The sequence below is a fragment of the Schistocerca serialis genome, chromosome 5 (assembly GCF_023864345.2).
Source record: "Schistocerca serialis cubense isolate TAMUIC-IGC-003099 chromosome 5, iqSchSeri2.2, whole genome shotgun sequence".
Lineage (NCBI taxonomy): Eukaryota > Metazoa > Arthropoda > Insecta > Orthoptera > Acrididae > Schistocerca > Schistocerca serialis.
This window is the reverse complement of record NC_064642.1, coordinates 267,532,361-267,549,369: the sequence shown is the minus strand read 5'-3', so window position 1 is coordinate 267,549,369 and position 17,009 is coordinate 267,532,361. Positions and strand designations below refer to the sequence as shown.

The 17,009-nt window shown below is 41.6% G+C and overlaps 1 protein-coding gene across 1 annotated transcript in view; it reads right to left on the bottom strand.

Moving 5' to 3' along the window:
* Nucleotides 1-14,712, bottom strand: part of LOC126481894 (uncharacterized) — an 85,084-nt gene extending 70,372 nt beyond the window's left edge. Inside the window, exon 1 of the mRNA XM_050105852.1 lies at nt 14,681-14,712. Coding sequence (XP_049961809.1) covers nt 14,681-14,712 — 32 coding nt within the window. The remainder of the gene's footprint in view (nt 1-14,680) is intronic.
* Between the last annotated feature and the right edge of the window lie 2,297 nt (nt 14,713-17,009).

The window sequence follows — 17,009 nt, the reverse complement described above, 5'->3', positions numbered from 1 at the left end:
AACTTCTGTAAAGTTTGGAAAGTAGGAGACGAGATACTGGCAGAAGTAAAGTTGTGAGTACCGGCCGTGAGTCGTGCTTCGGTAGCTCAGATGGTAGAGCACTTGCCCGCGAAAGGCAAAGGTCCCGAGTTCGAGTCTCGGTCGGGCACACAGTTTTAACCTGCCAGGAAGTTTCATATCAGCGCACACTCCGCTGCAGAGTGAAACTCTCATTCTGGAAACGTCCCCCAGGCTGTGGCTAAGCCATGTCTCCGCTATATCCTTTCTATCAGGAGTGCTAGTTCTGCAAGGTTCGCAGGAGAACTTCTGTAAAGTTTGGAAGGTAGGAGACGAGATACTGGCAGAAGTAAAGTTGTGAGTACCGACCGTGAGTCGTGCTTCGGTAGCTCAGATGGTAGAGCACTTGCCCGCGAAATGCAAAGGTCCCGAGTTCGAGTCTCGGTCGGGTACACAGTTTTAATCTGCCAGGAAGTTTCATATCAGCGCACACTCCGCTGCAGAGTGAAAATCTCATTCTGGAAGTGTACTATATACATCCACGCGGAGTGAGCGTGAAGAACTGCAAGGTTATGAGTAAGTGATTGATAACGGCACATCGCCGAAATCACCTGATTGTGTTAAGTAAATGAGATCGCATAACAACCAGGGTGGGAAATGGAATTGTCCTTCAGTGATTTACACAAGGGGCTAACTACGCTAAATGTTTTAACTGTTGATTCGAGACTGCAGAACGTTTCTAGACTGTGTTCAAACTCTTTACAAAATTACAGAAAAATCCGGCAGATCAAACTTACTAAGTCTTGTACATACAAATAGCTTAACAAAATGGCTACAAACAATTCCTGTCATCAAAAAGTCTTTATGTATGCTCTATTGCCTTTTTTAATGATAATATCCTTCAAGATGAAATAAGTTTCATTCTAAAGACACAGCCAAGCAGGGAGTGGACTACCGACGACAGCAAGACATCTATCCAGAATGAGATTTTCACTCTGCAGCGGAGTGTACGCTGGTATGAAACTTCTTGACAGATTAAAACTGTATGCCGGACCGAGACTCGTGCTCGGGACCTTTGCCTTTCGCGCGCAAGTGCTCTACCAACTGAGCTACCTAAGAGCGACTCACGACTTCCCCTCACAGCTTCAAGTCTGCCAGTACTTCGTCTCCTACCTTCCAAACTTCGCAGACGTTGCAAGACATGCAGTTCCTCGGCCATCTGTGACTGTCAGACTGACTGCGAGCAGAGCTATGAGTTCCAATTTTCAAATGAAATTCCTGCAGCATCAGCTGCTGCGCAGTAGACGTGGTCCGTAATTTTGTTTCTGGACGAGCTTCTGCAACTATTAACGCTCCTTTTGAGAAGTGAAAGAAGTTCATTAATGCTAAAAGAGAGCACTGCGAAAAATTTCAACGTCTTTTTCAAGAAATTTAGTCGCTTGAAAACAAGTTTTTAGTAACTTATGTTATCTTCGTGCACATTTCAAAACGATACGCGCAATTATGGGAATTGGTATCCCAAGCAATAAGCGAGTCAGAGAAATTTTAGTTGATCAGGAAAAAGAATGTATCTTCGGTGAGCATATTATTCACAAACATCATTCAATCTATTTTGTGTTTTATTGCAAATTGGTTTTGTATCCTCGTCAGACCGGTGTATTGCGTTCCAAACTATTTACACAATCCGCCTCGGTAGCTGCATGCTCAGCACGGTGGACTGCTTCGAAATGGAGGCCCAGGTGCGATTCCTGGCCGGGTTGGATATTTTCTTCGCTCGGGGCTGGGTGTTCTGTTGTCTTTACGTACGTATCGTCATAATTGAGATTAAACTGCTGACATGCTTGAAAGGGTAGGGACCGAAAGGAAACAAATTACAGAAAAACAAACCTATTCGCGCATCACCGACGACGCTGCCTGTGTGCGAGACAACAGACACCGTCTTAAGCACCTATCACATCCCATCTCATGGATGTCTCCTCCGTAGGTGGTCTGTACATAAAGAGGCCAGCTTGTACTGCCTTTAAAAAATAGTCTGCTTGTAACTCAGGTATTGATACTAGTGCTACAGACTGCTCTTGATTGAACGATCCTTCCTTCTTTTTTTCCTCTCTTATATGTGTTATTAGTCTTCTGGCTGGTTTCATGCAGCTCGCCACGAATTCCTCTCCTGTGCTAACCCCTTCACCATAGATTAGTAGTACTTCCAAGCCACGTCCTCAATGACTTGCCGATGTATTCCGATCTCTCTCTTCCCCTGTATTTTTTACCCTCTACAACTCTCTATACTACCATGGTGATTACTCCCTGATGTCTTAACAAACGTCCTATCATAATGTCCCTTCGCGAGTTCTGCGAAGAAAGTTCTAATTCCTTATAAGTCTACTTAATTTTCAACATGCTTCTATAGCACGACATCTGAAATGCTTCGATTCTCTTCTGCTCCAGTTTTCTCACTGTCCACGATCCACTACCATACGATGCTGTGTTCTAAAAGTATAGTCTCAGAAATTTCTTCCTAAAATTAAGACCAATGTTTGGTAGTAGATTTATCTTGAGTAGGAATGCCCTTTTTCTTAGTGCTAGCCTGCTTTTTATATCATTGCTTCGTCAGTTTTTGGTTATTTTGCTGAAAAAGTAACATAATTCCTTGCATTCGACTACTTTGTGGTTACCAGTTTGTGTGTTCAATTTCTCTGTATTCTCATTTCTGCTGTTTCTAATTATTTTCGTATTTTTCCAGGTTACTATCAATCCATATTCTACACTCATTAGACTGTTCATTTCATTCAACACTTCCTGTAATTCTCCTTCACTTTTACTAAGGATAGCAATGTCATCAGCATATCTTATCATTGATATCCATTCACCCTGAATTTTAATCCCACTCTTCAACCTCCGTTTTATTTCCTTCATTGCTTCTTCAATGTATAGATTGAGCAATAGGGGCGAAAGAATGCATCCCTGTCTTGCACTCTTTTTAATCTAAGCACTTCGTTCTTGGTCTTGTCCATATTATGTGCTACTCGTTTTTTCGTATAGCCTATTTTCCTCAGAATTTCGAGGATTTTCCACCATTTGACACTGCTGACCGCTTTTTTATGAGTTGACAAATCCTATGAGCGTGTCTTCATATTTCTTCACTCTTGCTTTCCCTACAAAGTGCAACGTCAGAACCATATCTCTGTTGCCGTAGGAGAGCCAAACTTATAATCATCTAACATACCCCTAGTTTTCTTTTCCATTCTTCTGCATACTATTCTTGGCAGTAGCTTGGATGCATGAGCTGTTTAGCTGACTGTGCAGTGGTTCTAGCACTTATCTGCCCCTGCTATCTTCAGAATTGTATGGATGAAATTTCCCGGGAGTCTGACAGTACGTTGCCACATTCCACACACCAACTTGAATAGTCGCTTTTTTCCACTCTCTCCATTGATTTTAGAAATTGCAATGGAATGTTGTCTATCCCTTCTGTCTTATTTGATCTGAAGTCGCCCACGGTTCTTTTGAATTGTTATTCTAATACTGGATCCCATAACTCTTCCCTTTCTACTCCTTTTTCTGCTTCTGTCACGTCATCAGACGAGTTCTCGCCCTCACAGAGGCCTCCAGTGCTCCTTTCCCAATTATCTGCTCTCCTCTGCGTTTAACATTGAAATTCCCATTGCATTCTTAATGTTATCGCCCTTGATATTGACTTCACCGAAGGTTGGTTTGAATTTTCTATATATGCATTAGTCCTCCAGACGATAATTTCATTTTCTTTCGTGCAGCAATTTCGCGTTGGCTGCCCAGTATTTTCTATTTATTTCATTCCTAAGGGATTTATATTCTTGTTCAATGACTTTCCCTGAATATTTTTGCACTGCTTCCTTCTTCGATCAATTGAAGTATTTTTTCCGTTGTCCAAGCTTCTTCGTGGTTACGGCACGTGTGCCTCCTTTTGTCTGTGCAACGTCTGTTATTGCCTGTTTTAGAAATGTCCACTCCCTTTCAACTGAATTGTTTACTTTGCTGTTACTTGTCACTGTATCCATATCCTTCTCGAAACTCAAACTTTCTCATCCTTCCTCAGTACTTCGGTATCCCACTTCCATCCATCATGATTCTTCCGGGCGATTCTCGTAAACTTCAATCTCGTCTTCATCATTACTAAATTGTAATCTGAATCTAAGCTGCACGTGGATACGTTTTACAATCCTTTATTTGAATTCTGAATCTATGTCCGAGCTTGAAGTAATCCAGGTGGAATCTTCCCGTGGCTCTATGTCTTTTCCAAGTATACCTCCTTCTTTCATGATTCTTGAACAGAGTATTCTCTATTACCATGTGACATTTATTGCAGAGCTGAGTCTTTCTTCTCTCTCATTCCTACGAACAAACCCATATTCACCTGAAACCCCTCCTTCTACTCCTTCCTCTATAGCCGCATTCTAATTCTCGATGATCAGTAGATTTTTGTCTGCTGAATTACCCATTCAGTATCCTCATATACTTTCTCTATCTCATTTACTGCTTGTGACCTCGGTACGTATATGTGAACTATTGTTGTCGGCATTGGTCTGCTTTCGAATCTGATGGGAACAACCATATCGCTGGAGCGTTCGTAATAACTCGCTGCATGCCCTACCTTCCTATTCATAACGAATCCTACTCGCATTATACCACTGTCTTTTCGTATCTCATTTCTTAATCTAATTCTTTCAGCATCGCCTGTTTAAATTCGAATAAATTCCATTCCCCCCCTTGTTTTACTTTTGTTTATAGAAGTTTTTATTTCTTCGCCATATTTTTTAAATCTTTTTTCCAAATTTATCTTAGTTTTTTTTACTGCCTGTTCAATATACATATCTCTGTATCACTCCTTCATGCGCTTCGACTCTTACAACTGGAGTCTGGTTTCTGTACAAGCTGTAAATAACGTTTCGCTCTCTGTATTTTATCACTACTACTTACAGAATTTAAAAGAGTTTATTCCAGTCAGCATTGTCAAAAGCTATTTATAAATCTACAAAAGCTAGAAATGTAAGATTGTCTTTCTTCAGTCTGTCTGCTAAGAAATGCCTTAGAGCCAGTGTGCCCTTGTGGGCTCCTACATTTCTCAGAATCCAAATGAACTTCTTCGAGGTCAGTTTCTACCAATCTATTATTTTCAGTTAAACATTATCGAAATATTAGGCTTTAGAGGAAGTAAAGATTATATGGCGTGTTACAGCCTTAGATAGACGCACCACAGGTTTTCTCTTGTGCAATAATGAATGTAAATAATATGGAAACGACAGTAAAAATCCGATGAAGCTTTGCACAGATATGTTGGACAGTGTCTCTAGTAAGCTTGTAGATCGAATCATGTAGCTCTTTCCAGTTATGATCACTCAGTGAGCAAGTAAAGATGCCTAGAACAATAGCGTCACCCGCTAAGTATGGGTGTTGGCTGAGAGGTTTCGCTTGATATCATATTCCATGCAACCCCACATAACGAAACAGTCATGCATTACCTACTTCATAATAGTTCTTGGCCGCAAACTGCAGCGCTATCATAGCAAGGTCACCAACCCTACAGCCCGGACTTGGTTCCCTCTGATGTTCATCTCTGCTCACATGAACCGCTGCCTATAAAGACAACATTTTGACGCAGACAACGAACTGCAGAGCAGCGTAGAGACTCGGCGGAAATCACAGGAGTCCATCTTCTATGAGGAGGGCATTGGATAGTTGGTACAACGTTATGACAGATTTATGTGTCGGAGAGGCGATTGTATAGATACGTAGCTGGTATGTGTAACTAAATGTTGCAAATGAAACATTTTTGATTTTCACTGTTCCCTTTTGGGGACCGATCGGACCTTACTTTCTGAATAGCCCTTGTATAAATGCGTAGACTTCCACATACAGTGTCAGACTACATGACTTTGTTCTGAGTACTAGGTAACGTTATTTTAAAAGACAAAAATAGCTAAAAGGAAACCGATCTGTTGACTTCTTTGTCGTCGTTCTCTTTAGGGCGAGGAAACTGATGGGAACCGACGATGGTCTTCTCTAAGTACTGCGCCATGTCCAACGCCACGTTCGATTTCCCTGCCTCCACAGGTTCCTGCAACTCATGTTTCGCGATAGTGCCACGAGATGGCAGACGGAGTGAGTCGTAGGGTAAAGCTCTGTATAAGGAAGTACGTCCATCCTTTTAGCATACGTTTGCCGCCGTCCACCGTTCAGGATTGGCTGAAACCGCGTCACGTGACATTGGAAGACATTGTGGGCCCAAGCGTTAATAGTATAGGAAGTGTTGTGTATTTTAGAATTTTTAAGTACAGTAATGTCTCAGTGCTGTGCTTTTGGCTGTTCGTTTCGAGGCGAAAAGGGAGGAAAACTGTACAGTATTCCTTCAGAAGGGAGAGATACAACAAGAAGGAGAAGATGGCTGATGAAAATCAGCAAAGCCAACTGGCAGCCCACAATAGACTCTCGCTCGTGCAAGGTTTGAAATTCGCTGTGTAACAGACTTGCTGTATTTTGACTGACTTCGTGATCAGATTTGGTGCATCATTATACGTGATTAGCCTAAAGCCAGTCAAGTTTGTTTTTAAAAAGTACATCGTTTTCAAGCCTATTTTTTTTGGACAAACCCCAGTAAAAATGATGTGTTTCTAGTAAATCTGTAATGTACCGAATGCTATAAAGGCGTATTTTTTGCAGCACCAAAGATGAAGTAGGTAAACATTGTTTTTTGTTTGGTAGTTAGTGTCTAGGTCTAACTGTTAAAGATGAAAAGTGCGGTATTTGAACGTTTTAGTGTAGCGTCCTCCGAAAAATACGCTATTATGGCTATCTCCACTTTAATGAGTGATTAACAAACCGTTGTTATCAGTAAGTTTAGCGAAAATAATTGGTGTGATGATGACTTGCCTCTTTAAAGTACCTATTACTTACATGTAATAGTGTAGGCCTACCGTTTCGAAAAACACTGAAATAAATGAAAAGAAAAGCATAGTTGAATTGCAACTTTATACTTAACAGTACAGTATAATTTTAATTACTTCTTTTAATACAGGTTGTTGTACACTCAGCAATCTCAGATGCAAATATGCCTAGAATATGTGCTTCATAAAACATTTGTTGTTACACAGGAAACAACCATTGAGTTAATTTTATTCATTTCCGGCCGTTTGTCTTTGCCTCCTTTGCACATTTCTGGTACTTAGTTTCCAATCCATTCTAACAGCAAAAAAAAAAAAAAAGTCAGAATAGCTAATAGGATGGTTTAATAGTAATTTAATTACAAAATATAAATTTTAGAGATAAAACTGCCACTGTTAGCACATAAAACGAAAAATAGTGAGTGGTCCCGTACAAAGTTATCATGATTGGTAAAAAATTTGATCCAATTGACTGTACAGTATGATTCAGACTTATAGTTAGGATGCTCGCAGTAATAAATTGTACTGTGTTCCATACAATATAATGTACAAAAAGAAAAAAAATTGCTCCATGCAAGTTCCGAATCTACTACCTTTCACTCAGTAACCACTAATGTTATCAGAAAACTATTATTACTGTGGCAATGTGGTTGATACTGTACATTGTATTCAGACAAATACAGTTGTTACTGTTTCCTACAGCTTAGTTTCGATCGTAGGCCTAACTTTATTTCAACAGATTTTAAAAGTATTGTATTCTCTTATACTTTCGTAATCATTCCCCTATTGTCATAAAACAATTTGCAGACGAAATTTTATTGACTGGATCTGACAAAAATATGATGCATGCATAATCATAAAGACACGTTTATCAATTCTGTTTACTAAGGTAGCTCGCATATATATTTGAGTCAAATAATTTATTTCGTATAACAAAGGAGACATTGGGGATACCGAGTATCAGGAACAAGAAGTAAGTCCATACAGAACTTTAAATTAGCGATGGATTTTTCTTTGCAGTTGCGAACTAATATTGGTTCCCTTTCGTCTGGCTGACTATTGATCGGGCCAATTTAACTCTAATTACGAAAACAGGTTTTATAACTCAATACTGCAGAAAGAACTGCGAAATCTGCTTTCGCTATTAATAAAGGATATCACGAAAAGAAAAACTATGTTTCATGCTCGCCACAACAAATGATTTTCGATTAATTCAGCTTAAATTTGTTGAGATTTTTTGTTGTTAAATATCTGACATGTTCCGTTAGAAGCCACTGACCAGTCTTAGCAGTTCATTAGACGTCTGAGTACACTTCTTTAATATACACTGCTAAATATGCTGCGGAAGTCAACGTATCACCAGCAGCGCAGTGGGCCCAAAATGGCGGCCACTGGCAAGTTGGCTGTACTGTCCCTACACAAAGCTTTAGTAGTAGGGTGGATGCCAGCGCCACCGCGGCCGAGCTGGTGATAGGGGCGGGCGGCAGTGCAGGAATCAGCTGGACCCGCCGTAACGAGCGGCATCTCCGAGAAACAGTGCTGTGTCCACGACCAGCGCGGCGCGTGAAGGTTGTGAAGGCGGCCGAGGCTATTAGTTCAGGCTGTGCTTGGTGGTGGACGGACGGTGACAAAGTCTTTTCCGGGAGTGAGACGGGAAAAGACAGTTCTGGGTAGAGCTACATCCGAGGGCCTCAAGGAGCTGGTGTGCGGGACTGTACCAGGCGAGACGACAGTCAGCATGGGCGGGGCTCTCATGTGGAGTGGTTGCTGTCTTCTGTGGCCGGACATACAGCACTGCATTTGGAGGCAAAGAGGCGGCTTCGCCGATCGTTAAGTGTAGCCACTTGCAAGTCACTTGCTGAACAGAAGTCTGTGAATGCTGAGTAATGGCGTGCTTGTGTTTACACGGAGAGGATAAGAGTTACGGGATAGCGGTACGTACTGTCAGAGAACAACCGTCATGCAGCTACTTCCTTGTTTCCTGTAGCATTACGAGTGACACACTTGCTTAGTGATGCCTGGCTCCTGATACACATGGAAACAACACGGCGTCGACAGAGACTTCTGAGGACAGCTAGGCCACGTGTACAACGAACAAGGGCTCCACAATAAATGCGCCAAGTAAATCTAGTACTCTTTTGGCACTGGTGAGGCGGAGGATGGCGGTAATGTGCCGCGGAAACTAGTATTGTGAGACAATAGACATTCTCAAGATACAGCTGCAGTGATATTTTTTCTCATAAGTAATGAAAGTTTTACTGATCTGAAGATGGCTCTTCAATAAGCTGATAATTGTCATCAAATGAAGGAATTTTAGCGATTCTGGCCTAGGATTTTTATCCAGATATTCTATTTGAATTAATTCACACTGTCGGTGTGATTAAGCAAAACCAATTATTCGTCAGTGTTAGGAGCTGAATGTGTATCGAAATTCTTGTGATTGAACCAGTGATACACTCATGTGCATTTATATATTTTTTTACTGCCTTATGTGAATGAATTGTCATATAAATAACTGGACAACTATTTAGTTAGACATAAGCAGGGCTATATCGGTAATGTTGTTGGTAGGTAGGGTCCTAGTTCCGGGTGTCTGTTGTAATAGTAGACGAATGTGTTGTTAGAGGTTGTATGTCTGACCCTAAATGAGGGTACGTATTATCTGGCTTTGTATGTTTTTTAATTGTCATGCGTGATGACTGCTGAGTGCCCACCATTATGGACTGTTATGTCATTACCTGGTTGCTATCGTAGGGACGGACTGAATTGGTTCTATATTTGACCTCGTTCTGTTGTCGTAAAACATGTCCGATAAGCAAGTGCCGTGTGCGCGGTCAACACGGGGCGTTGACGGTTGTGGCGGCGGCCAGGGCTGTTGTTCAGGCTGTACTTGGAGGTGGACCGGCGGTGGAAAAGTCATTTTCTGGGGTGACTCTGGAAAAGACAGTTCTGGGTAGAGCCACATCCGAGGGCCTCAAGGAGCTGGTGTGCGGGGCAGCGATATTTGGCATTTGATTATTCTAGCCCTACCTAAGTACCTTGCTACTGTACAGTTTTATTGCAGTTGCCACAAAGCAATCGAATTTGCTATTCTGGAACGTCATTGGACAGTTGAAAGGTTATATCACGCGCTATCCTAGTAGGTGATTTACAATAATTGACAGGCAACAGTGAATTGGCAGCTTTTACGCATGTGTTTTCTGCAGCAAGACATCGATGCTGCACATCAGTTCTCTGACTTCGCTTGTTTGAACTACAGAACCTGGGTCTTGAGGTGCCGCAGTGTGGCGAACGTGTGTGGCCTGATGGACAGGTGTCGCTAGCAGTCAGGTCGTTGGGGACCTGTAGCCGCTCTAATTTACATACTGGCAAAGTGGTTTTCCATCACACCACAATATTATTGACATCTCATGGGAATATAGCCGGATCGGACAGCTGAAGAACAACCTGTACTCGAAGAGTAACGTGTACTATATTAGACGAAGTAATTCACATTATACTGAACAGTACATGCCGTCACCTCAGCGTCCTTGCAACCAACAATGATCCGACGCACTACCCAGTTCGACTCCACAATGTATCGGGAGAGAGAGAGAGAGAAACTTAAAGAAGATCGGATCCTCCGAGGAAAGACAGCTGAAGCAACCTGTTAATAGATTTAGCAGACTACCGGACAGTGCCTACTTGAGAAACCGCTTTGTCCATCTATACCTCTCCATTGTGGTGGCGAGGGGAGGGGGGGGGGGTAGGAGAAGGAAGGAGGTTAGTTTTGAATTTAAGACACATAGGACAAGAATCGTAAATCTTCAGCAACTAAAGCGACGCCATTGGAAGCTTTAGACTTCTAATTGATAAACCAAAGCCAGAAACCCAGTACGGCCACCGCGGTCACGGTAGACAATAATGAGAAACTGCTTAATATCTTCAGATTTATTCATTATGTAAATGAACTGCTCGTATTTCGATTTAGGTTGACAACGATTTATCTAGGTAACTTCGTCAAAAAACAGGGATGGCTCTTGGTTCTTTTTGTAGAACTGAACTCTAATGACATCAATATCGATTGCACTGAGATCCAAAACTTTGTTGGTATGTTTTGAAAAGCGAATTCCTAACTTACTGGTTTACTTTGTTCTTTTAATGTTTATTTTCCTGTACTAGGAGAAAGACTGAAGGACACTTATTCTAGAAAAAGTAATTGCTCAAAAATTAATCTGAAAATAGACGAAAATACTTCACCTCTCAACTATGTTTGCCCCAGGCTGGACGATGTAACGGACCCCATGCAATGACGATACGTTCAAATATTCTTTCAAAACATCCAGCGCAGTTTCATTCTCCGTGGCTTCTCCTAAAAGCAGAAATATTAAACAGAAAGTTTAAGATACAAAATATTGTATGGCACATGTTATATTGTTAATACCTATAAGCACATATGAGAAGGGATGATTATGAAGTATGTTACTATATAGCCCTCGTCAGCAACAGTAAAATATTATTGTTGTTACTGAAGAAGTTGCAACTGGAGAGAACAAAATGTACGTGTTCTAACATTCTGCGTGGTGTCTGTTTGTTCTATATCGTGTCTCCCTACCACTTTCGCGCAACGACGCTCTGAGCGTGTTTCTTGGGAATTGACTAGTTTGAACCTGGGACCTGTTGCTGGTAAGAAGACGCCAGACCACATATGACATGTAGAATTCAGAAGAGTTCAGTGAGACTAGCGATGATATAACCAAATACTTGATGATTTCAGCATCAGCTCCAATGCACTCCCTGTAAAAGAATCTTAATACTAACTAAATTTAGTGGAAGGGGTTCAAGGCTTTCCTATTTTTAGTTATCTGGTAAAATAACGTCGAAAAAGCAGTTAAGTTTACCATTGGAAATTTTATTCTACTCACTAAACATTGTTTATAAATTGCACTATTGATAAAAGGAAATGTTTTAATACAGGATGGTAAAAACCAACTGCGTTCAACAAAAATGTGAACGAATATTCCCTGTGTGGGTTTCCAAGTTCTACAATGGATCGAAGGATGACCTATGCCATATCACATCTATAATCTAGGTTTAAATTAAGTTTCACAAGAGAGAAAACAATCAAAATGGTCTACAGTGACCCACAATTATCTTTAATTACTTGTCGTAAATTACAGTGGCTGATGTGGCTTCTCAATAACTATATAACAGAAAAATCATCGCGTTTCAGATTTTTACTTCAAGTGGAAAATGTGAACACCACGAGCTTTAATTGACGATCGACACTAGTATTACGCAAAAAGGGGGTGTAACAGATGAGACTTCTGCAGTTCTGAGTGAAGCTTTATGCGCTGTTATGTGGCATCGCGTGCGTTCATTACCTTGTCGGTGTTCGTCAGGGGGCGGCGGGCAGCACACCTCCGCTCACCTCGCCGTCTCGGAAGCAACTCTCTTCTAACTTCTCCTTACTACAATTTACCGAAGTTGGTTTAAAAAACTATCTGGCTGTGTTTTCATCTGACCAATCAGGGTCTCAATGTTAACCTTAAGCTCCGACTACAAAAATTCTGTCTATCCAATGAGAAACGTTATACTTTTCATGGTGGAGCAATGTTTTTAAAGTTTGCAACATAACAGAGACGCGAAAAAGTCTCACGCTAAAACTTGCAGCTGGTGTGGTCCTTTTTGCGTTATCGTAAGATCTATACTGTTCTTCTGGAGGGCTCTATCTTTTAACATGGGCTGGGGGGATGGTGCTGACGTAACAGAGACGCGAAAAAGTTTCACGCTAAAACTTGCGGCTGGGGTGTGGTCCTAGCGGTTAGCTGGCGACGTGGGTGTCCGTCCCTTATCGTAGGGCCTTCCAGCTTAACACGGTTCTGCTCTCGGCTTCTGTTCTCGTTTCTCCCCTCGGAACTGGGTCTGTCTCATGGTGGGAAGGTATGACATGCATTTAGGCATTCTTGTGTTAGTCTGTGGTATTCCATTTGCTCACTCGTTACTCGTATTACTTTGGTTAATTTAATGTCACGATTTATTCGGAGCTATGTGACATACTACTGGATTTGCTTATCATGTCAGGGTTTTCATGGGAGGTGTTGGATTTGCCTGACACCTTACAGTGTGAGTGTAGAAAGGTGAATTGCGTCTAGGCGACATCGAGGTATTGATGATCCAGCTCAGTAGACAAGGAGGCGTGACGATATCAGCCATGACTCTGTTGAAGAGATCATGCGGGCATTCATCTGAAACAACATGGGGAAAAGTAAGTTCAGAACACCAGTTAGGTTTACGGCCAGTCTGCTCCCAAATCAAGTCCCAATGCCTTGAAAATGTTTGCGCCATATCACTCTGAAACTGTGATATATTTAATGATGGAGGGTGTAGTATATGGTTGAAGTAATGTTGGTTAGTAATACTTAACGATACCAGCTGATGGTTGTCTATGTACTGTAGACAACAAAGGCTCAATAATATTGAAATCTGTTGACTGTGGTAGCCAGGGAAGATGCGAGAGTTCACTCTGTTGCTCACAAAACCAGTCCTGGACGATGCGAACTGTGCATACGGGGCCCTGTCGTCCTGGACCACAGCTTCACCATTGGGTAACAAATACTGCTTCATGGGATGGACCTGACCAGCCAGTGTGATCTCATACTCCTTGTTAATTAAGCGGCCCTGCAGAGAGACCAAGGAGCCCATGTAATATCGCGATATGGTTGTCCAAATCATTATCGAACCCCTGCCAAGTTTCATTATTGCGACTTAAACTCTGCCAGAAGTTGGCAACAATGTGAAATAAGACTCATGCAACCAAAATACTTTCTTAAATTTCTCCGTAGTACAGATTTTATGACTTCGGCATGACGTTTTCCTGTTACAGACATGTGCATCACTGATGAAAGATTTTGGAATTCGAGCTCACCCTACAATTCCGAGCTTATGGAACTCCCTTCGTGTTGTTTTAGTGGCGACAGGGTTCACAAGTGTGACATTCAGTTCTGCTGTGACTTTTGCAGCTGGCGTTCTCTTGTTTTTCGTCACAGTCCTCTTCAATGAGCATCTGTCACGATCACTCAACACACTCAGCTTCGTGAGGTGCACAGCGAACATGCACCGTTCTCTCCACAGTAATCCACAAAGGCTCAATAATACTGAGATCTGGTGATAGAAGATATTTTACATCTTTTCCTGTATGCGGTATGAATCTTTGATACAGTGCCTCTTGAAACACCAAGCACTTAGGCTACCTTGGTTACGGAAGCAGCCAACATACGAGCGCCAGCAATTTGCCCACGTTCGTATTCAATTAGCTCCGACTTAATGCACTCACAACTACACAGAACACTCTTGCAACGTGTCGAGAATGTTGTGCAAGTGCCGTTTCTAGTCAAATACGAGAGCGCAAGCTGTGGGGTTAGCATCTGCATTTGTGTTGAAGCAAGTATTTCTCATGGTCTTTCCATATTTTTGTGCAACCCTTGCAAATGAGTAAGGAGTTAGTCCAGTTGGCTGGTTCAATGGACCTTAAAAACTGTCTGAATGTTATGAACTTTTGTATGTTGTATGTAGATGGTGCGTAGAGTAGAATCTAAGTTTCCATCTTCGAGAGCCCTGTGCCAACATAGGGGAACCAAAAAACCGCGAAATTCTGGCACTTTTTTCCGTGCCTTCTCTATAATTTTTTCCGTTGCGTCCTAATAAAAAAAGTACTATGAGTTCCTTGTGGAACATAGAATTTTATACAACGTAAACTGCTTAAATATATTTTTATATCATATACTTACCTCTCATTAACCATGGAGTTGGGGTGATGCATGCCTCAAAGATACATATGGTTGTACCGTAGGCGCATGAACAGCGGAGAGCTATCTCTGGAGAAACCAGACCAACATTTATTTTTTGAAGAGGGACAGTAAGCTTTTCAGTTGACTGAGCTGATATTGTAATGTTACCTAAAATGGTGCTGTTACTGCGTACAGCTGAAAGCAAGGGGAAACTATAGCCGTTATATTTCTTGAGGCCTGTACCTCTACTGTGTTGTTAAATAATAAGGGAATGCTTTTGATAAATATTCTGGAGATAAAATAGTTTCCTATTCAACTTCCCGTGTGGGAATTATTCAAGATGATGTCGTCATAAGCAAAAACAAAACTTGCATTCAATACGTCAGAGCACGGAAAATTAGACCCTTAATCCGGTAGGTAAGCTAGAAAATTTTGAAAGGGACTAGTTGAAGTTAGATATTGTGGGAATTAGTAAAGTTGCGTCGAGAAGAAAGGATCTTCTGGACATAATTATAAACACAGAATTATATAGGGGTACTGCAGGAGTAGGCCTACTGATGAATAATAAAATAGGAATGCGGGTAAGCATCTATGAACAACATAGTGAACGCATTATAGTAGCCAAGACAGACATAATGGCTACACCCACCACAACAGCACAAGTCAGTTAGCTCTACAGATGTGCCGAAAGTGAAAGAACGTGTGATGAGACAAAAGAAATTATTCAGATAACTAAGACGAAAATTTAATTGTGACAGGGGGCTGGAATTCGATAGTAGAAAAAGGAAGAGAGGGAGAAATTGTAGGTGAACATGGACTAAGGGAAAGTAATGAAACAGGAAGACGCTTGGAAGACTTTTGCAGAAATTTAATCATCGCTGATACTTGGTTTAAAAATCATATGAGTAGACTGAATGTGTGGAAGAGACCTGGAGGCACAGGAAGGTTTCAAATACAACACATAATGGTGAAACAGAGATTTCGAAACCAGATTTTAAGCTGGTGAACTCTGATCATAATTTGTTGGTTACGAACTGAAGGTTAAAACTCAAGAGACTGTAAAAGGGTAGGAAATTAAGGAGATGGGATCTGCACAAATAGAAAGAACTAGAGTTAGTTGAGAGTTTCTTAAGGAGCATTAGACAATGACTAACTAAATGAGGGAAAAAAGCCGGCCGGTGTTGCCGAGCGGTTCTAGCCACTTCTGTCTGGAACCGCACGACCGTCACAGGCTCGAATCCTGCCTCGGGCGTGGATGTGTGTGAAGTCCTTAGGTTAGTTAGGTTTAAGTAGTTATAAGTTCTAGGGGACTGATGACCTCATATGTTAAATCCCATAGTGCTCAGAGCCATTTGAACCAAGGGGAAAAATGCAACAGAAGTCAAATGGTTAGTTTTGAAAGGCGAAATAGTGAAGGCAGCAGACAGACAAAGCCCACTAAAAATTTCGGATAACTCACGAAATACTGAATGTAACTGATGAAAGGAGAAAATATAAAAATGCGCAAGTGCTGCAGGCAACAGGGAATAGAGTCGTCTAAAAAAGGATGTTGACAGGAAGTGCAAAATGGCAAAGCAGGAATGGCTAGACGAGAAATATAAGAATGTAGAGGCATGCCTTACTAGGGCAAGACAGTTCCATATAACTGGGAAATTAAAGAAACTTTTGGAAAAAATAGAAGCAGCTGTATGAATATCAAGAGCTAAAATGGAAAGTCAGTATAATCAAAGAAGGGAAATCTGAAAGAAATATGTATGATGTCGTCCAAAAAACGAGTCCCCGTGGTTCCTCGCGGTGGAACCACAAGTAAGCTCAGTCGCTGCCACGCGTAACCACGAATGAGAGACGTCAGCGTACACGCTCCCTGAAGAGCTCCATACGTCACCGCTGCGGAAGGCGTACTTGGTACGTGAGAGTGGAGTGCCGCTCAGCCCCATCTGCAATCATCGCCACAGACGACAGCATCACCTCATCACAGAACTGGCAGTACGAGAGTTGTATTAGACAGAACTATGTAGCTAAGTTTACAGTCAGTTGTACTTTGAGAGACTATACTATTATCTTGTACTGTATCAAATGATAACATCAACTCGACCTCCTCGAGAAGCAAATCCAAGAACCCACCACAGTGCCGACGACTGTTCTTCGTTCGGCAGAACAACGTCTACAAGGACTATACAACCAAACGAACTTGAAGGCAATATTATATAAACGGAAGAGAAAGTAGATGAAGACAAACTGGGAAATATGATATTGAGAAAAGAATTCTACGGAGCACTGGAAGACTTCATTCGAAAAAACGCTGTTGGAGTCCTAGGCGGATCTAGAC